Genomic DNA, 27,740 nt, shown 5'->3' with positions numbered 1-27,740 from the left:
ATAAAATAAAGGTTAAATAGAAAGAAAGTTCAACTCTGCTGTCTTAGTGACAGGACAAGTGTGCAGTTAGAACCTCCCCTCACTCACTCAGGCCAGGATTTCTCTGTGTAAGCAGACACAGGTCTCTCACCCCCTCCTATCTTCTCCTTTCCCACCTTCTCTCTTTCTCTCTCTCTCTCCCTCTCCCCCCTCTCTCTCCTTCTTTTTTCCTATCCCTCTCCCTCTCTCTCTCTCTCTCTCTCTCTCTCTCTCTCCCTCCCTCCCTCCCTCTCTTCCCCGTCTCTCTCTCTCCCTCTCTCTCTCCCCTCTCTCTCTCTCTCACTCTCTCTCTCTTCCTCCCTCTCCCCCTCTCTCTCTTCCTCCCTCTCTCCCCCTCTCTCTTTCTCTCTCTCCCCCTCCCTCTCTCTCTCCCCCTCTCTCTCGTTCTCCCCCCTCTCTCTCTTTCTCTCTCTCTTTCTCTTTCTCTCTCTCTCTCCCTCTCTCTCTTTCTCTCTCCCTCCCTCTCCCCTCTCTCTCTCTTTCTCTCTCTCTCCCTCCCTCTCTCTCCCCCCTCTCTCTCTCTCTTTATGTCAGCTCCTCCAGCCTGCAACCCTATCAGCATTGCACTGCTCATACTCAGAGTGTGTGTGGGTGTCAGTGGGAGAGTGTGTGTATGTGTGCCCAGGTGCCAGAGTAGGGGCTGAGAGAAGTCAGCTCCAGGACATTATAGCTGAAGGAGAGTGGACATAGCTCTCTGAGGGGGCCCTGACAACTATGGAGCAAATGCATTGAGGGCCCCCCCAGAAAGACAAAAAGACAGACAAACGGACAGAAACACAAAAAAGGGGAAGGTATCACACAATAATGGTGTCAGAAGAGGTTATAATCACCTTGTCCGGTGGAGCACCATGGGGCTTTCGTCTCCAGGGGGGCGTGGAGCACCAGAAACCACTTCAGGTGGCCAAGGTATGGCTTCAGTGAAAGATAGGATGGTAAAACTGTTACAAAGGATACGCTCTGAATAATTGTAGAAAAAAATGGTGGGTGTTCATTTTTTACGATGACAGTGCATTCTATGATATACTGTATGGAGTCTGGAATTAGTGGGATATAAAGGGTTGTGAATGTGGTTCAGATGGAATATTGGCTGCCACCATGGGCAGGGGCCAAAAGGCCTGAGGATGACTCATGTGTCTGTTCTGGAATGGGTCTCATGTGTAGACATTGGAGGGTTTGATAGAGCTGTTGAACTTTAAAGTTCTACTGCTTGGAATGTACCCATAAAAAAAATCTATATTACACTATGATCTAAATACTATAGTATTACTATATTTATATACTATAGTATTGACTGTAGTGTTGGAATATGGGGGAGGGAATAGGTAGGGTATATGCAAATTAAATACTGTAGTATTTACTATAGTTTAAAAAAGTGGTGCTTTTGCAGACTTTTTAGCAGATTATACTGTAGTATTTACTATAGTCTTCTACAGTATACGACAACATTCTATAGTAAGTAATACACATGATCGAGGGATACTACAGTGTGTAGTATGGTATTCTTCAGTTTAGTACAGAATTCTATAGTAAGTACTGTAGTATTCTATGGTAAACTGTAGTATTTTGTACATCAATGTAATCATTGATGTATCCAGTTTCTACCAGAGTTAAAGGTTCTTATAGGTCAGGGGTATTCAACTCTTACCCTACGAGGTCTGAAGCCTGCTGGTTTTCTGTTCTACCTGATAATTAATTGCACACACCTGGTGTCCCAGGTCTAAAGCAGTCCCTGATTAGAGGGGAACAATGTAAAAATGCAGTGGAACTGGCTTCGAGGTCCAGAGTTGTGTTTGAGGGTTCTAGGTCATGTAGCCTCAACATGCACACACTCTTGAGATCTCATAGGTTGCATCAACACGACGGCCGTACCCTACTTCCTGAATTGCACAATAGAGAACAATATTATTATCAGAGCCCTTAGAATAATGGTTCCTCAAAAATAGTAGATCATAATCCAACATGGAGGTGAGCTGCACAGGAGCTTAGGACGTCAGCTCACCTTATCTGAACAGACAGCTGTGTCTGTGGCGGCCAATCTAAAAGCGTATGACCCCTGACCTCAGAAATGGAGGCGGAATAATCATGTTAGGTGTGTGTGTGTGTGTGTGTGTGTGTGTGTGTGTGTGTGTGTGTGTGTGTGTGTGTGTGCACATGTGAATCTGCACGTGCGTGTGTGTGTTTTGATGCAGGGGCAGCAGCCAGGAGCTAAGACCACAAGGTGACTGATTGACTTATTAATGTCCCCTTCCTCAAGTAGCAACACAAAGTCAGGGCCACTTTGATGGGGTTAGCTAACTGGGGCCTGTGATATAATTACGGGTCAACAATGTCAGCCCTGAATATTCTTATAGTGATGAATTGGGTTGAACCCTGTATACCCGGCCTCAGATCCAAACAATGAACACATGCACAGTATTCGTAGCCATAACATTTTCAATATGCAGATGTTTTCAGTATCATATCCTAGAGTAACCTCTAGGGGTCTAGGATAAATAAATTCCTCTGCAATATACTAGGTACTACACAACTTACATGTACACAGTATAATAGCATAGGACTGGCAAGCTGCTGCCTATCGGTTGACCCTGTACACAAATAGAGGGAGAGTGCATGGGGGAGTAGAGGTGTTGGCTGGCATTTCCCTGATAAAGTGGGTAAGAGGGTTTCACTTCTGCCACAGGTTGTGGGCAATGTCTGTAGCACGTCCAAGCTGTCAGAGCAAGTCATCAAGACTCGACATCAAGAGCGGCTTTGTCATGTTCTCCATGCAATATCACTTTTCAGATAAAAGGAGAGATGACAGAGATAAATAGTTAGAGAGGGAGAGTGATGGTTAGAAAAAGAGATCGTAATGAAGAGAGAGTATCGTAATGGGTGCTGTTGGCAGTCTCACATTGAATACTGTGTGTGATATTTTGTCTCTCTGCTGGTGTAGGTGCGTAAGCGCAGTAAGGCGTGCAGGGCAGGACTGCGGGAGGGTGATGAGCTGGTGTCCATCAACGACCAGCCATGTGGAGGTCTGTCCCACGCCCAGGCCATGACCATAATGGACAGCTCCCCAGGAATACTACACATCCAGGTCAAGAGGTCAGAGAGCAATTACATTCACCATTGATGGGTACACCTGTCTGTCAAATAACCCTGCCGTTAACATATTGTTTTACATACTATATTAGCATTAAGTGCTACTCCATCATTAAGTTTTACTCCATCTTGAAGTGCTACTCCATCATACAGTTTTACTCCATCGTGAAGTGCTACTCCATCATTAAGGGCTACTTCATCATTAACTTCAGGATTGGTGGGTCCCCTACGGGATGGTTGAGCTAACGTAGGCTAATGCGATTAGCATGAGGTTGTAAGTAACAATAACATTTCCCAGGACATAGACATATCTGATATTGGCAGAAAGCTTAAATTCTTGTTAATCTAACTGCACTGTCCAATTTACAGTAGCTATTACAGTGAAAGAATACCATGCTATTGTTTGAGGAGATTGCACAGCTTTGAACATGAAAAGTTATTAATAAACAAATGAGGCACATTTGGGCAGTCTTGATACAAAATTTTGAACAGAAATTCAATGGTTCATTGGATCAGTCTAAAACTTTGCACATACTCTGCTGCCATCTAGTGGCCAAAATCAAAATTGCAACTGGGATGGAATAATACATTATGGCCTTTCTCTTGCATTTCAAAGATGATTGTACCAAAAAATACTAAGGAAAGGTTGTATTATCTTTTACCAGATCTATTGTTTATATTCTCCTACATTCCTTTCACATTTCCACAAACTTAAAAGTGTTTCCTTTCAAATGGTACCAAGAATACGCATATCCTTGCTTCAGGGCCTGAGCTACAGGCAGTTAGATTTGGGTATGTCATTTTAGGCGAAAATTGAAAAAAAGGGGCCGATCCATGAGGTTTTAAGTTTTACTCCATCATTAAGTTTTACTCCATCATTAAGTTTTACTCCATCATTAAGTTTTACTCCATCATTAAGTTTTAATCAATCATTAAGTTTTACTCCATCATTAAGTTTTACTCCATCATTAAGTTTTACTCCATCATTAAGTTTTAATCAATCATTAAGTTTTACTCCATCATTAAGTTTTGCTCCATCATTCATTGTTACTCCATCATTAGGTTTTACTCCATCATTACATTTTAATCAATCATTAACTTTTACTCCATCATTAAGTTTTAGTCCATCATTAAGTTTTAACCATCATTAACTTTTACTCCATCATTCATTTTTACTCCATCATTAAGTTTTACTCCATCATTAAGTTTTAATCCATCATTAAGTTTTACTCCATCATTAAGTTTTAATCAATCATTAACTTTTACTCCATCATTAAGTTTTACTCCCTCATTAAGTTTTACTCCACCATTAAGTTTTACTCCATCATTCATTGTTACTCCATCATTACGTTTTACTCCATCATTAAGTTTTAATCAATCATTACGTTTTACTCCATCATTACATTTTAATCAATCATTAACTTTTACTCCATCATTAAGTTTTAGTCCATCATTAAGGTTTAACCATCATTAACTTTTACTCCATCATTCATTTTTACTCCATCATTAAGTTTTAATCAATCATTAAGTTTTAATCAATCATTTAAGTTTTACTCCATCATTAAGTTTTACTCCATCATTAAGTTTTAATCAATCATTAACTTTTACTCCATCATTAAGTTTTACTCCATCATTAAGTTTTACACCATCATTACGTTTTAATCAATCATTAAGTTTTACTCCATAATTAAGTTTTACTCCATCATTAAGTTTTAATCAATCATTAAGTTCTAAACCATCATTAAGTGCTACACAAATAGGATAAGCCAGAACAGTATGACCAACAATAGTTAAGTAACCGTGTTGTGAATTTGCTCCTACAGGGCGCCGGCAGGCTTCCAGTCCGTGGTGCTGTTGACCCGCGCCCCATCACCCCGTATCGACAAAGAGTACCGAGCCACCCTGCGTGCCATGTCCCCCTCCTCCAGACTGCACCACACAGCCACTGTCATGGAGGTCCCCCATGGCAGGTCCTCCCTCCTATCCCCCATGGTGCGCAGAGGCCTCACCTCGCCCCCAGGCAGCGAGGCCTACTACGGAGAGACAGACAGTGACGCAGAAGTGGCGGCCAACGAGAGGCAGAGGAGGCAGAAGCACAGAAATCCCAGCAACTTACCCGGAAAAGCCTTCGGTAGAGCCTCCCCGGAGGGAGGGGAGACCTCAGAGTTTAGCGGCTATGACAGTGCCCCAGATGCCCGGGTCTACCCAGGGCTCCAGGGCCACGGGTTACTGGATGGCAGAGGAGGGGGGGAGGGCCTGCCAGGGGTGGCCCGCAGGGAGGTGATCTACCAGCCCCCTCCAGGGATGTGGTCCTCCCAGACCTCCACAGAGACATCCTCTATCATCTCCTCGGTTGAGGACCAGGTCTCAGGGCAGGACAGAGTGGTGGAGGAGGACAGAACCTTCCAGGAGCCATCCAACGTTGTCCCACTGGTGTCACCCGAGAGGGCCAAGGAGGCCATGCAGCTGAGCTCCCGTAGGCAGATGGTGCCCATGGTGGGGCCTATAGACACCCCTCTGGACGAGGAGCTCTGTGTCACCTACATGGACAAGGCCAAGCAAGCCAGTGAGTATACAAATCATGACCCATAGGGTGATGCGGGATTTGTTACTGTACAAATAATTAGTAATGTAATGGCTAGTTGAGGGTGGCACTGCATAACAAATTACATTGTCCTCTCAGGTAAAGGCAGAGTGTTCCCCATGAGACAGCATTAGTCTGCATGGGGCCCTTTTAAGAACAGGGGCTATATTTGTCCCCTGGTTCAGTTGCCCGGTAACCTGAGCACTGCATGTATGAACTGGGAAAAGCATTTCCATGCAGCTGCTATCTGGTATCAAATAGCAGAGTCCTTCTCCCCTGTCTCACTTTCCCTCTCTGACCACTTTCATATATCACTCTTTCCTTCTCCTCCACTATATTCCCCTCTCACGTTCATGTCTTGCTACATCTCGCTAAGACTGAAATAAAAAACAAGGGTACGTTTAAGAAAAACATACATATTTACATGTATATGTAAGACACATGTAAAACAGAGTAAACAAAATATGATAACATTCCATTCATACACATATGAATATACAAAATACATACACACGTGGTCGGATGGTTAGGCACCAATACACCAATAGCTAATAATAGTGAGGCGGGGTGCCCTCTGCTCTGATCAGTCTGTCAGGCAGCTGATGTATGGACCAGTGACCTGGGCTAACAGCTGAAGAATGCATGTTTGTGTATCAGAGATTACGAGGTTTGCTATGGGATGACGTTCCGTCACAGATGTTTCAAATGCTCCACTTAGTCCAAAGGAACACAGAAATGTATGGTTTTAAGATAAGGCCAAGAACGGATCAGTAAAAATGAATCAATTATGTTGGTGTGAGAAAACATATCAGCCACTAAAACTCATTTTGAAAAGCCACCTGAAGCAGGATCAAATAAGTAGTTGGAATCTTTTGAGTTTGCCAAGCAATAACGATCCCTAGACAGATGGATTAAATGGCAGATTAAAGGGAAATTCCATACATAAAAATACTTTGTTACAATGACAGAGAATCTCTGTTATCTACAGTAGAGTATATGATTATTTCATACTTTATGCAAATAATAAACTCCTGACAAAGTGCATAAATAGAAAATATTTACAACATGTCCACCTGTCAGTCATAAACTTCAGGACAGGGAGGGCTGAGACTATTTGAAGATGTTGCTTTTTTAAGAAATTAAAGAAATAAAATGTCATTAATCCCTAGGTGTCCCTAATTACAGGTTCGCATTCACATGTCCTGTTCAGGGACATTGCCGGTGACAAATTAAATAACAACTCCTTACATAGTTGGGCACATTGGGATCATAGGTTTAGCCTCCCTATGCTAAGAAAAACCATAACAAAGTAGTGGAAATGTACAACCTCTGCCTAGAAGATGGGACTTTCCGTTAACACTTTCCGTTAATGCTATTTGGTGAAGTTAGAAGTTGGGAACTAGGGATTTTTCCTTTACCTTGGTTAATGTGAAAAGCCTGTGGCTTGCCAGTCATTTTACCGGATGTGCTCTGGTAGCATCTTAGAAGATGGATGCTTGTTAAAGACTCTCCCTGCTGTTTTTAGAACCTGGTGTCATGCTGAGTTCTCCATTTAAAGGTTACATCTGGTCGTTCATCACTGGTAAAAAAAAAAAATCCCCCTTTACTGTCGTCAATGCATCAAAGTCCACCCTATAAAAGACTATCCCGTGATCTTTTTTGTGTATATTATGTTAGATTCAGTTCCAATTTAAGTTAATCAGTTCAGATGAATTATAACTCCTATTAAAGAATTGAATATAAATTTCATCCAGAGCTTTTAAAAAAAATGTGCGACTGGACTGAAACCGGAAATGACCATAACCAAGATGACATAGAAACAGTAATGGCATTTCTACAGACGTACCCACCCTAAAACATGCTCTCTGACCCCTACAGAACTGAACCGGGGTGACACGGTTCAAGACAAAAAGGTGAAGGAGGCCAGAACCAAGTGCCGCTCTATCGCCTCCCTTCTGACAGACGCCCCCAACCCCAACTCCAAGGGCGTACTGATGTTCAAGAAGCGCAGGCAGCGCTCTAAGAAGTACACGCTGACCAGCTTTGGCAGCGTGGATGAGGACATGCAGCACAATTCCCCAGAGGAAGATGGTCTCTTCCCAGGAAGCGAGTCGGAGTTTGATGAGGATGGCTTCTCGGCCGCTCCCGACACCACCTGGGACAGTGACTACCTGGATGCCCTGGAGAAGAGGGCGACCGCAGGTGGAGAGCGAGGGGACGGGGCAGAAGATGCCCCCAGTCCCGGCCTGAGTAACATCTCTGGGAAGGGCGCCCAGCTGTTTGAACAACAGAGGAAGAGGGCGGCTGAGCATGCCAAGAAGGTGGCTGCCGCCCAACCTCAGATAAGGACCCAATCACCGAACCAACCACAGATCCAGGAGCAGCCTCAGCCATATGCACAGAGCCAGCCCCAGCCAGAAACACAACCACAGATGTACCAGCCTCAGCAGCCTATGGCACCACCGCCCCCTGTAGCCTTCCAGGAGGAGGCTCGGTCTGTGGCAGAGAGGCCTATGGCACCGGCCCCAGCCACTCCTACTGCCTACAGCATGGCTAATGGAGACGTCGCCTACTCTCCAGTGAGCACGGCCGGCATGGTGAAGTCACCCCTGACTGTGGCACCCAACCCAATCACCACCCAAGTGTCGATCTTAACCACTCACATACCTCCACCCCAAGCACAGCTGCCAGAACTTTCCTCCAGCTCTGTGCTCAACAGAACAGCCCGCCCCTTCAACCCAGGGTTCGTGACCAACCGAGCCACCACCGCTCCTGTTGTGTTCCGCCCCGTCGTCACCAAAAGCGCCCCGCGCCCGGCGACCTCTGTGTCTATTGTAGGACCTCCCTTCTCCACCTCATCAGAGCCGCCTCCAAGTGGTAATCCCGCCTTCTTCTCTCCCCCGCCCTCTGTGTCCAGAGGACCCTTCTCCACCTCCGCCTCAGCACTGGCCACTCATCCCTGTCCTGCCTTCTCTGTGGAGAACCTGGCAGAACCACCCATGCCCTCTGTTCCACAGGCTTCCTTCACAGCCATACCTCCACCCCCAGCACAATTCTCAGGTGGCCCCATACCCCCACCTCCAGGATCATTTGCCAATGTACCCTCAATTCCTCCTCCATCACCATTCTCAGGTGCACCCATACCCCAAGCCCCAGTCTCAGTGGCTCAATCAGCCCCAGCTCCAGTGTCATTTGACCCCATACACCAACCTCAAGTTTCTGTTGCCCAGATGCCCCAAGCTTCTGTCTCAGTTGTCCCACTCCCAAACCCCACAACCCCAACACCTATACTCAGATCCCCCATGTCCAAGGTCCCACCTGCCCCTGGTGGTCGTACCGGCATCCTCCTGGAGGCTCGTCGGCGCAGCGGCAGGAGGCCCATGTTCCGAGTCCCTGCTGAGAAGAAGAACTCTCCCAACCCTGACCTGCTAAACATGGTGCAGAACCTGGATGACAGGCCCCGCTACAGAAGCTACTCAGAGAGTGTGATGGGCATTGAGTCAGGTGCAGAGGAAGACCAGGGTGCTGAAGTCTGCCGGGGAAGGATGCCTCCACTGGTGGCCCCCAAACCCCGTGTCATCCACGAGGCCCCTCAGATCCCCCAGGAAGAAGGCAAGGGTGCTCAGCTGTTTGCCCGCAGGCAGAGCCGCATGGACCAGTATGTGGTAGACACCCCACAGGAGCCCGCCTACCGGCAGGAGGTCACCCGCCCAGGGGTCGAGCCCCAGGATGCTCCCAACCCCAATATCAACTCACAATGGAAGTTATCCCCCAACATCCGCGCCCCCCCGCCTATCGGCTACAACCCTCTGCTGGCCCCCTCCTGTCCTGTGGGGCCACAGAGAGATACCAGCAGGTCTGACAAGGGGGACTGGGGAGGCAAAGGAGGGATCGCCTTTCAGAGGGAGGGAATCAAAGCTCTGGATTTCATGAGAAGGCAGCCTTACCAGCTCAACTCAGCTATGTTCGGGGGTAGCGTTGCCAAGCTGTCGGCGATTCCCTCCTACCAGGATCAGAGACAGCAGCAGGGAGGGTACACTACTATGGTGGGCAGCACCATGACCCCTCCCAGACAGATCCCAGTCAAAGCGGCCCGTGTGTATGAGATCAAACGCTTCTCCACACCCACGCCCATGTCAGCCCCGAGCCTGGCCCCCACCGTGATCGCTCCTCGCTCAGCCACAACGCTGGGAGAGCGCCTGACCCGCTCCGATATGACCTCCCCAACCCCTGCTCCTCTCTCCCCACACCCTCCCCCTTTCTTTGCCCCAGCTCCTGTCTCTGCCCCACCTTCCGTCCTTGCTCCTACCTATTCAGGGGGCCTGCCTGGGCTGCCCAGAATCAATGTTACCCCTGTCCGCAACCCCATCCCCATCCCCCACCAAGCACCCTATCCTGGAGTGTCCTGCAGTGGGCTCCAAGGAGCCAAGCAGTTTCAGAGTGCCCCTGAGCTTACTTTCCTTGCTAACCTTCCCACTCCCCTAAGGGCGAATGCCATGCAGGCGCCAAAACCCCGCTTCATCGCCACCAAGGTGGGCGTCCAGCCGTGTGTGTGGAGACCAGGTGCCATGTGATCAGGTGGGAGTGGGAGACCATGTCTGTCACTAAGAACTGGACACATCTCAGCCCTAAAACAAATATCTGCAAAACAATAAAGTAATAAGGTGGTCAAATACTGATCAATGAGCTTGTTCAGTACCTAACAAAAAATGTTTTTACGAGTGCCTTGCAAAAGTATTCATCCCCCGTTTTTTCCTATTTTGCTGCATTACAACCTGTAATTTGAATTGATTTTTATTTGGATTTCATATACTGGGCATACACAAAATAGTCCAAATTGTTGAAGTGAAATGAAAAAAAAAACTTGTGGAAAATTTATTAAAAATTACAAACGGAAAAGTGGTGCTTGCATATGTATTCACTCCCTTTGCTATGAAGCCCCTAAATAAGATCTGGTGCAACCAATTACCTTCAGAAGTCACATAATTAGTTAAATAAAGTCCACCTGTGTGCGATCTAAGTGTCATATAATCTGTCACATGATCTCAGTATATATACAACTGTTCTGAAAGGCCCCATAGTCTGCAACACCACTATGCAAGGGGCACCACCAAGCAAGTGGCACCATGAAGACCAAGGGGCTCTGCAAAACAGGTTAGGGACAAAGTTGTGGAGAAGTACAGATCAGGGTTGGGTTATAAAAAAAATCTAAAACTTTGATCATCCCACAGAGCACCAATAAATCCATTATTAAAAAATGGAAAGAATATGGCACCACAACAAACCTGCCAAGAGAGGGCTGCCCACCAAAACTCACAGACCAGGCAAGGATTAATTAATCAGAGAGGCAACAAAGTGTCATGTCCTGACCAGCAGAGGGCGTAATTGTGTTAGTTTTGGTCAGGATGTGGCAGGGGTTTGTGTTTGTTAAATGTTGTGTGGGTGATTGGACTCCCAATTGAAGGCAGGTGTGTTGAGTTGCCTTTGATTGGGAGTCCTATATAGTAGTGTGTGTTTTTCTTTGGGGTTGTGGGTAGTTGGTTTTGCACTGCGTTTGTATAGCCTGTAAAACTGTTGCTGTCTTGCTTATTGTTTTTCACCGTGGATGCTTTACTCTTTTTTTGGAATTAAACTATGAGTATCCACATTCCCGCTGCGCCTTGGTCCATTCCTGAAGACAGCTGTGACAGAACTACCCACCACAAAAGGACCAAGCAGTGGAAGAGGAGGAAGCCACAGGAGAACAGCATGGATGGATGGACTTGGCAGGATGAGCGAAGATTCTGGGAGGACAAAATAAGGGAGCTAAGGGAACCCGAGAGGCAGCCCCAATAATTCTTTTGGGGGGGGCACAAGGGCTGTTTGGCGGGGCGAGATTGGAGCCCCAGGCCAGCTACCCGTACCCTTGTAGGGCAGACTGGACAGGTCCCATGCTTTGGGGTTGGGGCAGTGGTGAGGCCTGGGATTTTCAGGCCGGTAGGCACAGTACCAGCGCCCCGCATGTGCCAGGGCGAAGTAGGCATCGAGCCGGAAGGGGTGATGCCAACCCTGCGCTCAAGACCGCCAGTGCGCCTCTACGGTCCGGTGTTTCCCGCCATACGCACTAGCATGGAGGTGCGTGTCTTCAGGCTGGCACGTCCTGTACCAGCCCCACGCATCAGGCATCTAGTGCGTCAGCCCAGCCTCACCAGTCAAGAGTCACCAGAGCTGCCCGCCAGTCAAGAGTCACCAGAGCTGCCCGCCAGTCAAGAGTCACCAGAGCTGCCCGCCAGTCAAGAGTCACCAGAGCTGCCCGCCAGTCAGGAGTCGCCAGAGCTGCCCGCCAGTCAAGAGTCGCCAGAGCTGCCCGCCAGTCAAGAGTCGCCAGAGCTGCCCGCCAGTCAAGAGTCGCCAGAGCTGCCCGCCAGTCAAGAGTCGCCAGAGCCGCACGCCAGTCAAGAGTCGCCGGAGCCGCCCGCCAGTCAGGAGCCGCCGGAGCCGCCCGCCAGTCAGGAGCCGCCGGAGCCGCCCGCTAGTCAGGAGCTGCCAGAGCCGACTGCCCGGAGCTGCCAGAGTGGCCCGACTGCCCGGAGCTGCCAGAGTGGCCCGACTGCCCGGAGTTGCCAGAGTGGCCCGACTGCCCGGAGCTGCCAGAGTGGCCCGCCTGTCCTCCGGCCCAGCCCGAGTGGCCCGCTTGTCCTCCGGCCCAGCCCGAGTGGCCCGCCTGTCCTCCGGCCCAGCCAGAGTGGTCCGTCTGCCAGGGTCAGCCCGAGTGGCCCGTCTGCCCGGCGCAGCTATCGGCGCCACCGAAGTGGGCGACGCCGAAGGTGGAGCGAGGTCCACGTCCTGCACCTGAGCCACCTCCAGGATAGTTGGGTTGGGGAGGGAGGGTGTAGCACAGTGCCGTCGGTGACGGCAGCCACCCTCCCTTCCCTCCCTTATTGTTTATTGCTTTTGTTGGGGTATTTTGGGATTTTTTTGTGTTTTCTTTTTTTAGGTGCATTCCGGGGTCTGCACCTTGAGGGGGGGTACTGTCATGTCCTGACCAGCAGAGGGCGTAATTGTGTTAGTTTTGGTCAGGATGTGGCAGGGGGTTTGTGTTTGTTAAATGTTGTGTGGGTGATTGGACTCCCAATTGAAGGCAGGTGTGTTGAGTTGCCTTTGATTGGGAGTCCTATATAGTAGTGTGTGTTTTTCTTTGGGGTTGTGGGTAGTTGTTCTTGCATTGCGTTTTGTGTGCCTGCAAGACTGTTCCTGTCTTGTGTATTGTTTTTGTCCGGTGGATGCTTTACTCCTTTTTGGAATTAAAATATGAATATCCACATACCCGCTGCGCCTTGGTCCATTCTTGAAGACAACTGTGACACAAAGAGACCAAAGATAACCCTGAAGGAGCTGTAAAGGTCCACAGCGGAGATTGGAGTATCTGTCCATAGGACAACTTTAAGCCGTACACTCCACAGAGCTGGGTTTTACAGAAGAGTGTCCAGAAAAAAAAGCAATTGCTTAAAGGAAAATTAAGCAAACACGTTTGGTGGTCACCAAAAGGCATGTGGGAGACTCCCAAAACATATGGAAGAAGGTACTCTGGTCAGATGAGACTAAAATGTAGCTTTTTGGCCATCAAGGAAAACGCTGGCACAAACCCAACACCTCTCATCACCCTGAGAATACCATCCCCACAGTGAAGCATGGTGGTGGCAACATCATGCTGTGGGCATGTTTTTCATTGGCAGGGGCTGGGAAACTGGTCAGAATTGAAGGAATGATGGATGGTGCTAAATACAGGGATATTCTTGAGGGAAACCTGTTTCAGTCTTCCAGAGATTTGAGACTGGGATGGAGGTTCACCTTCCAGCAGGACAATGACCCTAAGCATACTGCTAAAGCAACACTTGCGTGGTTTAAGGGAAACATTTAAATGTCTTGGAATGGCCTCGACCTCAATCAAATTGAGAACAGACCTCAATCAAATTGAGAATCTGTGGTATGACTTAAAGATTGCTGTACACCAGCGGAACCCATCCAACTTGAAGGAGCTGGAGCAGTTTTGACTTGAAGAATGGGCAAAAATCTCAGTGGCTAGATGTGCTTATAGAGACATACCCCAAGAAACTTGCAGCTGTAATTGCTGCAAAAGGTGGCTCTACAAAGTATCGACTTTGGGGGGGTGAATAGTTATGCACGCTCAAGTTTTCATTTTTTTTGTCTTATTTCTTGTTTGTTTCACAATGAAAAAATATTTTGCACCTTCAAAGTGGTAGGCATGTTGTGTACATCAAATGATACAAACCCCCCAAAAATCTATTTTAATTCCAGATTGTAAGGCAACAAAATAGGAAAAATGCCAAGTGGGGTGAATACTTTCGCAAGCCACTGTATTAAGTGTGTTGGATTATAATAATTTGAAACCCTCGCTAAATGAATGGTTGATTGCTGAAACTCAGAAATGTGTTTCCATTCATTCGATTCTTTTCAACCCTTTTGTTTGTGCAGTAGAGGTAATTGGCTATCAACGTCACTAAGAACTAGCCTCATACGAACCATCCTGATCTCGCAAGCTCTGGATGGTTTGCATGAGGTAAACTAAGCACTATGATAGACTTTAAATCATAGTCATCCATGTGATTGCAGTCGTAAATAAGCTTGCTTGTCGCACATGCTGTTGCTGACGTGTTTGTCTGGTTTGTCTGTTGAATCATTGTCTATCAGGACATTTGAATAGAGGAATTTGGTCCAGTCACGTCACACATACACAGTAGTCTACCCACTGTACGCCTGTCCTGGAGGAGGTTTGTGTAAGGCTTATCTTTCTACACAGTCAGCTAAGTACTGTTTAAAGGGCCATGGTAGTGAGAAAGTCTGTACTGAATTATTCTTTGAAACTTGAAATGTTGACATGTAGGATTTAAAAAAAAAAAAAGATCACAGGAGGATTGCTGAGTTCCTGTGTCTTCCCTCTCTGATGAGAGGACAGAGGAGGAAGAGGTGAGGCTAACACAGAGAGTGGTGAAAAGCGGTGGGGTCAGAGCAGCGCTGATTCAATGTGAGCACCATCAGACGAGTGCCAAGCACCATGATGCTTCACTCAGAGGAAACCACTGACATTTGGACCTCTCCAAAAGAGGTCATTGCTCATTTTTCATTGGGCAATGGCTAGGTCTAATATTTAATGGACCTAGGGCTGGGGCTCCCTTCCAGTCTGCTTTAGCCCTTCCTTGGAAGATGAGAGGAGGGATAATTTCTGTTAGACCTCTCTGCATTGTTTGTGTTGGTGGTCAGATCCCTGGCTCCCAGTGGCCAGCGAGAAATGCTATCTGTTTTGGCTGGGCTCGTAGTCAACAGGTGTCTTGCTCTCCTGTCACTGCCTATTTGCAGAGCTGATCAGGACAGCGAACCGAACTGGATGAACACACCAACCTAGCACTTCCCAGACTAGTGTGCCCTTTCTGGATGTCTGGTGTCGATGTCACCGCTCACGTTGTATTAAAACAAATGACACCAATGATGGATGTGTATTTTTTATTTTATTTTGACTGAAGTGTTAAAAACATGAGAGGGGCTGCAGATATGGAAGCAGCAGGGACATACGGTCCCTGCCAAATGTTTGAAAGGGGTGTCGGTTATAAACCCAGAGTCAAGGTTCTCACTGGCATTTAGAGGAGGGGAGATATGTCAAAGTGTGAAATGAGAGAAAAACTTTAGTTTGGATTTGTCAAGGATTTCCCACAGCCGTTAGAAATGAGAAGAAAGTGAGTAGGAAAGCCTGGGTTCTGAGGCCTAGTGAGGGAGGAGGATAGAGAGAGAAGAGGGACAACCCCATTGGTGCCTCTGAAACATGGAGGTGATCAGGTAGTGTATAAAATGGGAGAGTTGACTGAGAATGAACCCAGTCATGAATGGGACCATAACCGTTCATATTATTCTAAACCTGAAAACAGCTGATGGTAATTAACTGCAAATACATACAGGCTTTTGGATATGGATACGACCCCCATTCACTGACAGGGTTCATGACTCATACCTTTTTGATGGTGATAAATGGTTGTTATTTTTAGTTGTTTTTCAAATGTATAAATCTAATTTAACCCAACAGGCTATCTGTTGTGTTTATGTCATTATAGGTTTTAAAGTATGTAATATGTTGTGCATATGTGTAAAAATACAATAATAGACTTATAATTTGAGTGTGAAAATGTCTGTTAATGAAGCCGCAGTAAGAGCTTTTCACTGACTGAGAGATGAGCTATTTTTAGAGGAATAAAACATAGACATGTCTCCAATTGTCTGAATCATTTGATTCCACACTGCCCCCTGTTGTTCACTGTGTGACACTGCAATTATCAGATACACAATATTATTGTACTACAGAAAACCAGTCCAGAACAGGATAAAAATCTACATGCAAACACAATGCCATTGTTTCCCCAAAATAACACATTTTTATCCAATTCAAGTACACTATTGGAGTATCAATCTATCTGTCTGTCTGTTTTAGTAATCTAAGAGAATACCCATGTGATATTCAAAACAATTACAGTAAACCTAATTATAACACAGATTCTACAGCCAGAAAATGGTCTTTAAATTGTAAAAGGTAGCCTAACAAACATGCAGCTACCTACCAACTGAATAGAATTAAGATAAGAATTCACATCAATATCAGTTCCAAGAAGCCAGTACAAAATCAGACTTTTCCTTGAAAAAGAGGGACTTGGTGTAGAGAAGCGTGGGAACACGGTCTCCCAAAGGAAGGGGTTAACATAGCGACTGTAATCCAACACCTAGCAACCTCATCAAGAGGGTTGGACCTCTTTGCGTAATGAATAAGGTGTTGGCTTGAAAATTTGCTGGACCTGGGTTCAAATCCCAGTTGGGGCTACCCCCAAATTCGCTATAATGTTGATTGCATTAGACAATAGAAAATATAGGTAGGCATGTAACTTACATTTGAATAGCTCATGACCCCCCCCCCTGGATATTAGAGACAGGTCAATTTGACCCCCTCAATAATATACCATGATGAATTTGATTTATTGAGGAGTGGGAGGCCCTGATGAACAACTGAGCAAGAGGACAAGTACATTAGAGTGTCTAGTTTGAGAAACAGACGCCTCACAAGTCCTCAACTGGCAGCTTCATTAAATATTACCCTCAGAACACCAGTCTCAACGTCAACAGTTAAGAAGGCGACTCCGGGATGCTGGCCTTCTAGGCAGAGTCCCTCTGTCCAGTGTCTGTGTTCTTTTTCCCATCTTAATATTTTCTTATTATTGGCCAGTCTGAGATATGTCTTTTTCTTTGCAACTCTGCCTAGAATGCCAGCATCCAGCATTAGCTCGTCTGTTAGGCTCGTGTCACTGAGCAGCTCTTGGCTGTGTTTCCCTTTGTAGTCTGTAATAGTTCGCAAGCCCTGCCACATCCGACGAGCGTCGGAGCCGGTGTAGTATGATTCGATCTTAGTCCTGTAGCAGCTGCTAATCTTCCTTATTTATATATTCAGAAAACAAATGTGAAAATTGTGGGGGGATAGCACTACTCATGTTTATGCAACCTTATAATCACCCTTTGAATACTTCCAGAACCAACTTGAGAAAATCTACAATAGTCTTCAGTGATATTGTAAATTGAAAATCGTAAATGCTAGCAACACCTCCACCTTTGCGGGATGTGCGGGGGATATGGTCACTAGTGTAACCAGGAGGAGAGGCCTCATTTAACACAGTAAATTCATCAGGCTTAAGCCATGTTTCAGTCAGGCCAATCACATCAAGATTATGATCAGTGATTAGTTCATTGACTGCCTTGGAAGTGACGGATCTAACATTAAGTAGCCCTATTTTGAGATGTGAGGTATCACGATCTCTTTCAATAATGACAGGAATGGAGGCGGTCTTTATTCCAGTGAGATTGCAAAGGCGAACACCGGCATGTTTAGTTTTGCCCAACCTAGATCGAAGCTCAATGGGGATAGCTGAGCTCACTACACTGACTATGCTAGTGGCAGACTCCACTAAGCTGGCAGGGTGGCTAACAGCCTGCTGCCTGGCCTGCACCCTATTTCATTGTGGAGCTAGAGGAGTTGGAGCCCTGTATGTTCATAGATAAGATGAGAGCACCCCTCCAGCTAGGATGGAGTCCATCACTCCTCAGCAGGCCAGGCTTGGTCCTGTTTGTGGGTGAGTCCCAGAAAGAGGGCCAATTATCTACAAATTCTATCTTTTGGGAGGGGCAGAAAACAGTTTTCAACCAGCGATTGTTGTGAGACTCTGCTGTAGAGCTCATCACTCCCCCTAACTGGGAGGGGGCCAGAGACAATTACTCGATGCCAACATATCTTTCTAGTTAATTTGCACGCTGAAGCTATGCTTTGCTTGGTGGCCTCTGACTGTTTCATTCTAACATTGTTGGTGCCAACGTGGATAACAATATCCCTATACTCTCTACACTCGCCAGTTTTAGCTTTAGCCAGCACCATCTTCAGATTAGCCTTAACGTCGGTAGCCCTGCCCCCTGGTAAACAGTGTATGATCGCTGGATGATTAGTTTTAAGTCTAATACTACGGGTAATGGAGTCGCCAATGACTAGGGTTTTCAATTTGTCAGAGCTAATGGTGGGAGCCTTCGGCGTCTCTGACCCCGTAATGGGTGGAGGAGAGACCAGAGAAGACTCAGACTCTGACTCCGACTCGTTGCTTAATGGGGAGAACGGCTGAAAGTTTCTGTCGGGTGAATGAGCGACACCAGTTGAGCATTCCTACAGCATTTCCTTCCAGAAGCCATGAGAAAATTGTCCGGCTGCGGGGACTGTGCGAGGGGATTTATACTACTATCTGTACTTATTGGTGGCACAAATAATATTTCATCCTTTCCTACCCTTAAATTACCCTTGCCTAACGATTGCGTCTGAAGCTGGGCTTGCAGCACAGCTATCCTCGCAATAAGGCGATCGTTCTCCTGTACAATGTTGCCAACTCCTCAGTAAGAAAAGTTGCTATTGGCTGTGTTAAAAGTCGCTACAATTCACTAAAGGACATCATCACCTAATTTGCATAATTGGCCATGTGCATGTAATTGTGATGGACGCTGTAAGAGAGAGGAATAACGTCGTGGGAGAGACAAAAAGTGAGAAAAAAACACACTAAATATGTTTAGAACTACAAATGAACTTTCTTATGTCGATACTTTTTTTTGATGTTACAATTCCAACCCTCCTCCTTTATCCGGGCTTGGGACCGGCAAAAGTGACCCAAAAGAGACACTCTGGCGGAGTTACTTAGTTTAAAAAAAAAAAAAATGTTTTATTTGGTTTGGTCCACTTAGGAGCCTACAACAAGTCACAGTAAAACATGAACATTTTTAACCATAACATTTTTTGTATACAATCTACAATAACAATCTAAATGGACCAAAAAAAGACAATAGAAAAAATGGTCAATGGCAATGTGAGAAAATTATGGTAACTAGTCTGGCCCTAATTCAGGTTATTTTTTTATTTTTACGTAAGCCAGGGTGGGATCAGCCAGCGGCGGCTTCCCGCATGCGCGATTCATTTTCAGTCTGGACGCGGAGGGGTGAACATCTCCTGCTCTGACTGCAGCTGGGAGGGACTGCTGCGCGAGGACTGGGCCGCCTGTGAGTGCTTTGGGATGGGGGTGGGGCCCACGGCAGCACCCGCTGCTCGCTGAGATGAGTAAGAACGATACGTGCTTTCGCGTCAGTCTCATAAAAGTCTCCAATAACACCAGAAAAAGTTGCTAGATTTGTCGCTAGTCGCTTTTTTGAAAATGTGTTGCTAGAGGGGTCTGAATTCTCGCTAAATATAGCGACAAAGTTGCTAAGTTGGCAACACTGCTCCCGTATATTATGAGTACAGCGACTGCAATTAGAAGGCATAATGTTAATGTTCCTGCTTAGCTTCGACTGGTGGATGCCGTGTCCAGATAAAGCGTCTGGGGTGAAAAAGTTGAATGAAAAAAGTAAAACGGTAATTAAAACCGTAAACTTGGCAGGTATCAAATACATCAAAAACATGGTTTGATGCCATTCCATTCGCTCCGTTCCAGCCATTAAAATGAGCCGTCCTCCCCTCAGCAGCCTCCACAGGACATCACCCATGATGAAAGGGGGGCATGACTGAAAAAATTTGGGAAGTACAGATCTAGCTAATGATTAGCACAAATACAGATGGGCAACCTGATGCTTAAGCATTTTTATTTATAGCCAGTATGCTGCATCAGTTAGGATAAAGGTGATAATGCTCATGTGATTGGAAGGTTGGGAGTTCCAGTCGTTCCAGAAGCAAAAATAAACGTATTGCTCTGAAATGTTTTGCACAAATTTGTTTACATCCCTTTTAGTGAGCATTTCACCTTTGCCAAGATAATCCATCCACCTGACAGGTGTGGCATATCAAGAAGCTGATTAAAGAGCACAATCATTACACAGGTTCACCTTTTTCTGGGGACAATAAAAAGATAAACTAAAATGTGCAACTTTGTCACAGAACACAATGCCACAGATGTCTCAAATTTTGTGAGAGAGTGCAATTGGCATGCTGACTGCAGGAATGTCCACCAGAGCTGTTACCAGAATGTTCATTTCTCTACAATAAGCCGCCTCCAACGTTGTGTTAGAGAACTTGGCAGTACGTCCAACTGGCCTCACAACCGCAGACCACGTGTAACCACGCCAGCCCAGGACCTCCACATCCGGCTTTTTCACCTGTGGGACGGTCTGAGATGACCCACCTGGACAGCTGATGAAACTATGGGTTTGCACAACCGAAGAATTCCTGCACAAACTGTCAGAAACTGTCTCAGGGAAGCTCATCTGCATGCTCATCGTCCTCAGCAGGGTCTTGACCTGACTGCAGTTTGGTGTCATAACCGTCTTCAGTGGGCAAATGCTCACCTTCGATGGCCACTGGCACACTGGAGAATCATGGTTTCAACTGTACCGGACAGATGGCAGACAGAGTGTATGGCATCGTGTGGGCGAACGTTTTGCTGATGTCAAAGTTGTGAACAGAGTGCCCCATGGTGGAGGTGGGGTTATGGTATGAGCAGGCATAAACTACGGACAACGAACACAATATGTATTTTATCGATGGCAATTTGAATACACAGAGATACAATGACGAAATCCTGTGGCCAATTGTCGTGCCATTCATTCGCCACCATCATCTCATGTTTCAGCATGATAATTCACAGTCACATGTCACAAGGATCTGTACACAATTCCTGGAAGCTGAAATTGTTCTAGTTCTTCCATGGCCTACATACTTACCAGACATGTCACACATTGAGCCTGTTTGGGATACTCTGGATTGACTTGTACAACAGCGTGTTCCAGTTCCTGCCAATATCCAGAAACTTCGCACAGCCATTGAAGAGGAATGGGACAACATTCCACATGCCACAATCAACAGCCTGATCAACTTTATGCGAAGGAGATGAGGCAAATGGTGGTCACAGCAGATACTGACTGGATTTCTGATCCATGCCCCTACCTTTTCCTAAGGTATCTGTGACCAACAGATGCATATCTGTATTCTCAGTCATGTGAAATCCATAGTTTAGGGCCTAATTAATTCATTTCAATTGACTGATTTCCTTATATGAAGTGTAACTCAGTCAAATCTTTGAAATTGTTGCATGTTGAATTTATATTTTTGTTCAGTGTATATCTGGTCAATCCAGGGCTGGCTTAATGCAGGGGCTTACCGGGGCTGAAGCCCCCATGCCCAGGCCCATGGGGGGGCCCAAGAGGCATCAACAAAAATATATAATGAAAAAATATATATACAGTGCCTTCAAAATGTATTCAGACCCCTTGACTTTTTTCACATTTTGATAAGTTACAGCCAAATTCAAAAATTGATTACATCGATTTTTTCCTTCATCAATCTACACACAATACCCAATAATGACAAAGAAAAAACAGCTTAAGACATTTTTGCAAATTTATTACAAATAAAAAACTGATATATCACATTTACATAAGTATTCAGACCCTTTGCTCAGTACTTTGTTGAAGCACCTTTGGGAGCAATTACACCCTCAAGTCTTCTTGGGTATGACGCTACAAGCTTGGCACACCTGTATTTATCCCACTGTTCTCTGCAGATCCTCTCAAGCTTTGTTAGGTTGGATGGGGAGAGTTGCTGTACAGCTATTTTCAGGTCTCTCCAGAGGTGTTCGATCAGGTTCAAGTCCGGGCTCTGGCTAGGCCACTCAAGGACATTCAGAGACTTGTCCCGAAGCCACTCCTGCATTGTCTTGGCTGTGTGCTTAGGGTCGGTGTCCTGTTGGTCTGTCTGAGGTCCTGAGCGCTCTGGAGCAGGTTTTCATCAAGGATCTCTTTGTACTTTGCTACGTTCATCTTTGCCTCGATCCTGACTAGTCTCCAAGTCCCTGCCGCTGAAAAACACCCCCACAACATGATGCTGCCAACACCGTGCTTCACCGTAGGGATGGTACCAGGTATCCTCCAGACGTGACGCTTGGCATTCAGGCCAAAGAGTTCAATCTTGGTTTCATCAGACCAGAGAATCTTGTTTCTCATGGTCTGAGAGTCTTTGGGTGCCTTTTGGCAAACTCCAAGCAGGCTGTCATGCGCCTTTTACTGAGGAGTGGCTTCCGTCTGGCCACTCTACCATAAATTCCTGATTGATGGAGTGCTGCAGAGATGGTTGTCCTTCTGGAAGCTTCTCCCATCTCCACAGAGGAACTCTAGAGCTCTGTCAGAGTGACCATTGGGTTCTTGGTCACCTCCCTGACCAAGGCCCTTCTCCCCCAATTGCTCAGTTCGGCCGGGCAGCCAGTTTAGGAGGAGTCTTCTTCCATTTTAGAATGATGGAGGCCACTGTGTTCTTGGGGATCTTCAATGCTGCAGAAATGTTTTGGTAACCTTCCCCAGATCTGTGTCTCGACACAATCCTGTCTCGGAGCTCTACGGACATTTCCTTCGACCTCATGGCTTGGTTTTTGCTCTGACATGCATTGTCAACTGTGGGACCATATGGTAGGCATGTGCCTTTCCAAATCATATCCCATCAATTGAATTTACCACAGGTGGACTCCCATCAAGTTGTAGAAACATCTCAAGGATGATCATTGGAAACAGGATGCACCTTAGCTCAATTTTTAGGGTCTGAATACATTCTGAAGGCACTGTATATATTAAGGAAATATATACTGTAAATGTTATATATACAGTGTATATTATATATGTGGTATATATTTCATATTTTTTCACTGCAGCTGCCAACCTCAGGAAGACTCAGGAGTCCGCTCTCAATGAGTGTAGACAGCCTGCTGATGACACTGCTTATCATCAGATGGGGGGAGAACAGGATGTAGGGGGCCGATGTGGGTACCTGGGGGTCCCTTCCTTGATTGGGTAACTGATTAAAATATATATATATATATATATATATATATATATATATATATATACAAATCATTGTGACTGGTCAATTGTGTGAGTCAGGGGCTGGGCCCAAGCCCATAGGGGGCCCAAGAGGCAAAAAAAATACAATAATTACATACTTTTCCTAAAAACTTTTTTTTTTATCCAACCAAAGGAGCCCGCTCTCAATGTTCAAAATACACTAGAGAGCATAATTTAGCCATATCATTTAGCCATGATTTCTTGATCCGGCCCAGGGTCAATCTCTACAGAGAACAGTGAAATCTAACAACCACTCACCACATGATGGTGCTATGGGCTATATTTTCAACAAATTCTAGTACTACAAACCCAGCATTTAGCTGGCATGTTTTCCATTTGTAAACCTGCCACTTATATATAGGGCTGTGAAAAGTATTTATGGCTGCTCAACACCTCCCATTTTTACATTGCAGTCAGAATACAATTGAACATGCTAGTGGTTTAACAGTAGAGTTACAGTAGTAGCCTATATCTGTTACGGATAAACCAAGACTGAAATTAGTCCAGAAAAAAAAAGAACTTGGTCCATGCAGAGGGTGAGGTTTTAAGATAAAAATGAGAATTATGGGAAATAAATTAGGGATATCCATTCTCACCTGGGAAATCCACTGGGAGTGTGTAATACAATATATTATGCCAGCAGTTTATATTTGTGATTAATGGATCAATTTCCTATAACACAACAATTCCCCCATAACACAACACTACCATTCCAGAGTTTCATTCAATCTTAGCCCAGCTCCTTGTGATAACAGTGAAGCCCTGCAAGGTCCACTGTCAAGGTTAAACATTCAGGCCTCCTGTGTCACTGTTGACCTTCCGTCCTAACGGAAACTTCAAATAAAGAGGCAAGGTGTAAATGGTTCATTTTCCTCTCTTCTTTCCTCTCTTCTAGGTGATGACGCAGGGACGAGAGAGGCATTAATGATGACCGCAAAATTAATCATCACAAAGTGAGAATAAGAATGTGGGGGATGATGGCACTCCTGGCTTTGTCTACTTCCAATTTTTCCTACAGTAGACTACATTACCCTCACTTTCACGATAACGCAGAGCACAGATTTGCACAGACACGCTTTTAAATGGGACAACTTGAAATTATCTGTGAGTATGTAATGTAACCAATTTACAAAACATCACACCCTAGTGTAACATATGGATCCAATAACACCAACAGGCACATACAGTACCAGTCAAAAGTTTGGACACACCTACTCAGTCAAGGGTTTTTCTTTATTTTTACTACTTTCTACAATGTAGAATAATAGTGAAGACATCAAAACTATGAAATAACACATATGGAATCATGTAGTAATGTCACGTGTGCGCCATCTCCGGCCTCTAGGTCAACAGGCTGCTCGTTAGGGCGCACACCTGTCACCAGCGTTAGGCGCATAATGACACTCACCTGGACTCCATCACCTCCTTACCTGCCCTATATATACTCAGCAAAAAAAGAAACGGCCCTTTTTCAGGACCCTGTCTTTCAAAGATAGTTCATAAAAATCCAAATAACTTCACAGATCTTCATTGCAAAGAGTTTAAACACTGTTTCCCATGCTTGTTCAATGAACCATAAACAATTAATGAACATGCACCTGTGGAACGATCGTTAAGACACTAACAGCTTACAGACGGTAGGCAATTAAGGTCACAGTTATGAAAACTTAGGACACTAAAGAGGCATTTCTACTGACTCTGAAAAACACCGAAAGAAAGCTGCCCGTGGTCCCTACTCATCTGCGTGAACGTGCCTTAGGTATGCTGCAAGGAGGCATGAGGACTGCAGATGTGGTCAGGGCAATAAATTGCAATGTCCATACTGTGAGTCGCCTAAGGGAGACAGGACGGACAGCTGATCGTCCTCGCAGTGGCAGACCACGTGTAACAACACCTGCACAGGATCGGTACATCCGAACATCACACCTGCGAAACAGGTACAGGATGGCAACAACAACTGCCCGAGTTACACCAGGAACGCACAATCCCTCCATCAGTGCTCAGACTGTCCGCATAAGGCTGAGAGAAGCTGGACTGAGGGCTTGTAGGCCTGTTGTAAGGCAGGTCCTCACCAGACATCATCGGCAACAACCAGCACAGTCCTGTCGCTGGACCAGACAGGACTGGCAAAAAGTGCTCTTCACTGACAAGTTGCGGTTTTGTCTCACCAGGGGTGATGGTCGGATTCGCGTTTATTGTCGAAGGAATGAGCATTACACCGAGGCCTGTACTCTGGAGCGGGATTGATTTGGAGGTGGAGGGTCCGTCATGGTCTGGAGCGATATGTCACAGCATCATCGGACTGAGCTTGTTGTCATTGCCTGCAATCTCAACGCTGTGCGTTACAGGGAAGACATCCTCCTCCCTCATGTGGTACTCTTCCTGCAGGCTCATCCTGATATGACCCTCCAGCATGACAATGCCACCAGCCATACTGTTCATTCTGTGCATGATTTCCTGCAAGACAGGAATGTCAGTGTTCTGCCATGGCCAGCGAAGAGCCCGGATCTCAATCCCATTGAGCACGTCTGGGACCTGTTGGATTGGGGGGTGAGGGCTAGGGCCATTCCCCCCAGAAATGTCCGGGAACTTGCAGGTGCCTTGGTGGAAGAGTGGGGTAACATCTCACAGGAAGAACTGGCAAATCTGGTGCAGTCCATGAGGAGGAGATGCACTGCAGTACTTAATGCAGCTGGTGGCCACACCAGATACTGTCACGGGTGTCGTTGTGCAGCGATGACCAAAACGCAGCATGAATGTGGATGCTCATCTTGAATATTTATTATACACAGAGAGCACGGAAAAAATAACAAAACGAAGAACAACAAAAGAGTTTAACAGGCTATACTCACAACAGCAGTGCTAAAGACAACTACCCACAACTAAACAGGTGAAAACAAGCATTTTAAATATGACTCCCAATCAGGAACAACGATGAACAGCTGTTCCTGATCGAGAGCCACACAAACCACAAATAAATATACAAACTAGAACACCATAGAAAACTAACACTAGAACAATTACTCAAAACCCCGGACTACCTAAACCAAACACCCCTACAATATTCACACTCAACCTAAACCATACAAAACAAATACCCTTCTGCCACGTCCTGACCAAATTATAATACAATTACTCCCTCTGCTGGTTAGGACGTGACAGATACTGACTGTTACTTTTGATTTTGACGCCCCCCCCTTTGTTCAGGGACACATTATTCAATTTCTGTTAGTCACATGTCTGTGGATCTTGTTCAGTTTATGTCTCAGTTGTTGAATCTTGTTATGTTCATACAAATATTTGCACATGTTAAGTTTGCTGAAAATAAACGCAGTTGACAGTGAGAGGACGTTTCTTTTTTTGCTGAGTTTATGTTACTCCCTTTGGTATCTTCCCCAGTCGTCATTGTTTCTGTTTCTGTTCTATGTCCGTGCGCTGTTCATGTTTCTTGTTTTGTTCTTTAATTTATGAAATGTTTCCAGAGGGAGTGTTTTTTTGTTTGTTTTTGTGTTGGGGGTGATGTCGGGTCCGGGTGTTGGAGCCGGAGCTATCTGGGAGGCCTCAGCCGGTTTGTAGGCTCCCATGCCGACGCTGGATGAACAGGTTCCCGTGCCTCAGCGGAGGCAACTGGGGAGGTCTCAGCCAGCTCATCAGGTTTACTCCTCAGCCTGTTCGTCAGGTTTCTGGCGACCGTTCCGCTCCGGATCCCCGGGATCGTCCCTGTGGTTGGCGTCCTGCAGTTGGAGCCGAATGTGCCGGGGAGGAGGTACTGTCACAAGTAACCAAAAAAAGTGTTAAACAAACTAAAATATATTTTAGATTCTTCAAAGTAGCCACCCTTTACCTTGATGACAGTTTTGCACACTCTTGGCATTCTCTCAACCAGCTTCGACTGAAATGCTTTCCCAACAGACTTGAATGAGTTCCCACATATGCTGAGCAATTGTTGGCTGCTTTTCCTGCACTATGCGGTCCAACTCATCCCAAACCATCTCAATTGGGTTGAGGTCGGGTGACTGTCGAGGTCATCTGATGCAGCACTCCATCACTCTCCTTCTTGGTCAAATAGCCCTTAAACTTTCAAAGGTCTTGAAATGTTCCTGAATAACTGACCTTCATGTCGAAAAGTAATGGACTGTCGTTTCTCTTTGCTTATTTGAGCTGTTCATGCCATAAAATGGACTTGGTGTTTTACCAAGTAGGGCTATCTTTTGTGTACTAACCCTACCTTGTCACAACAACTGATTGGCTCAACGTCATTAAGAAGGATCGAAATTCCACAAATTAATTGAAATGCATTCCAAGTGACTACTTCATGAAGCTGTTTGAGAGAATTCCAAGAGTGTGCAAAGCTGTCATCAAGGCTACTTTGAAGAATCTCAAATATAAAATATATTTTGATTTGTTTAACACTTTTTTGGTTACTACATGATTCCATATGTGTTATTTCATAGTTTTGATGTCATCACTATTATTCTACAATGTAGAAAATAGTAAAAATAAAGAAAAACCCTTCAATGAGTAGGTGTGTCCAAACTTTTGACTGGGATTGTATATTAAGGATTGTTTTCAAAGGATCATTGCGGATTTTTGCAATGAG

General features: G+C 45.7%; 1 protein-coding gene across 1 annotated transcript; it reads left to right on the top strand.

The window, feature by feature from the left end:
- Positions 1-600: 600 nt before the first annotated feature.
- Positions 601-10,557, top strand: LOC106606232 (synaptopodin 2-like protein). Its single transcript, XM_014202382.2, has 4 exons — positions 601-945; positions 2,975-3,126; positions 4,947-5,689; positions 7,586-10,557. Exons 1-4 carry the CDS (start codon positions 844-846, stop codon positions 10,279-10,281), a joined length of 3,693 nt encoding a protein of 1,230 aa, XP_014057857.2. The 5' UTR covers positions 601-843; the 3' UTR covers positions 10,282-10,557.
- Positions 10,558-27,740: the final 17,183 nt, after the last annotated feature.

This window comes from Salmo salar, chromosome ssa01 (assembly GCF_905237065.1).
Source record: "Salmo salar chromosome ssa01, Ssal_v3.1, whole genome shotgun sequence".
Classification (NCBI taxonomy): domain Eukaryota; kingdom Metazoa; phylum Chordata; class Actinopteri; order Salmoniformes; family Salmonidae; genus Salmo; species Salmo salar.
This window is presented reverse-complemented; position numbering and strand designations above follow the sequence as displayed.

Coding starts and splice junctions, on each gene's coding strand:
- LOC106606232 (XM_014202382.2), top strand. CDS start 844: ATGGTGTCAGAAGAGGTTATAATCACCTTGTCCGGTGGAGCACCATGG. Junction 3,127..4,946: donor CTACACATCCAGGTCAAGAG/GTCAGAGAGCAA, acceptor TTGCTCCTACAG/GGCGCCGGCAGGCTTCCAGT. Junction 5,690..7,585: donor GGACAAGGCCAAGCAAGCCA/GTGAGTATACAA, acceptor TGACCCCTACAG/AACTGAACCGGGGTGACACG.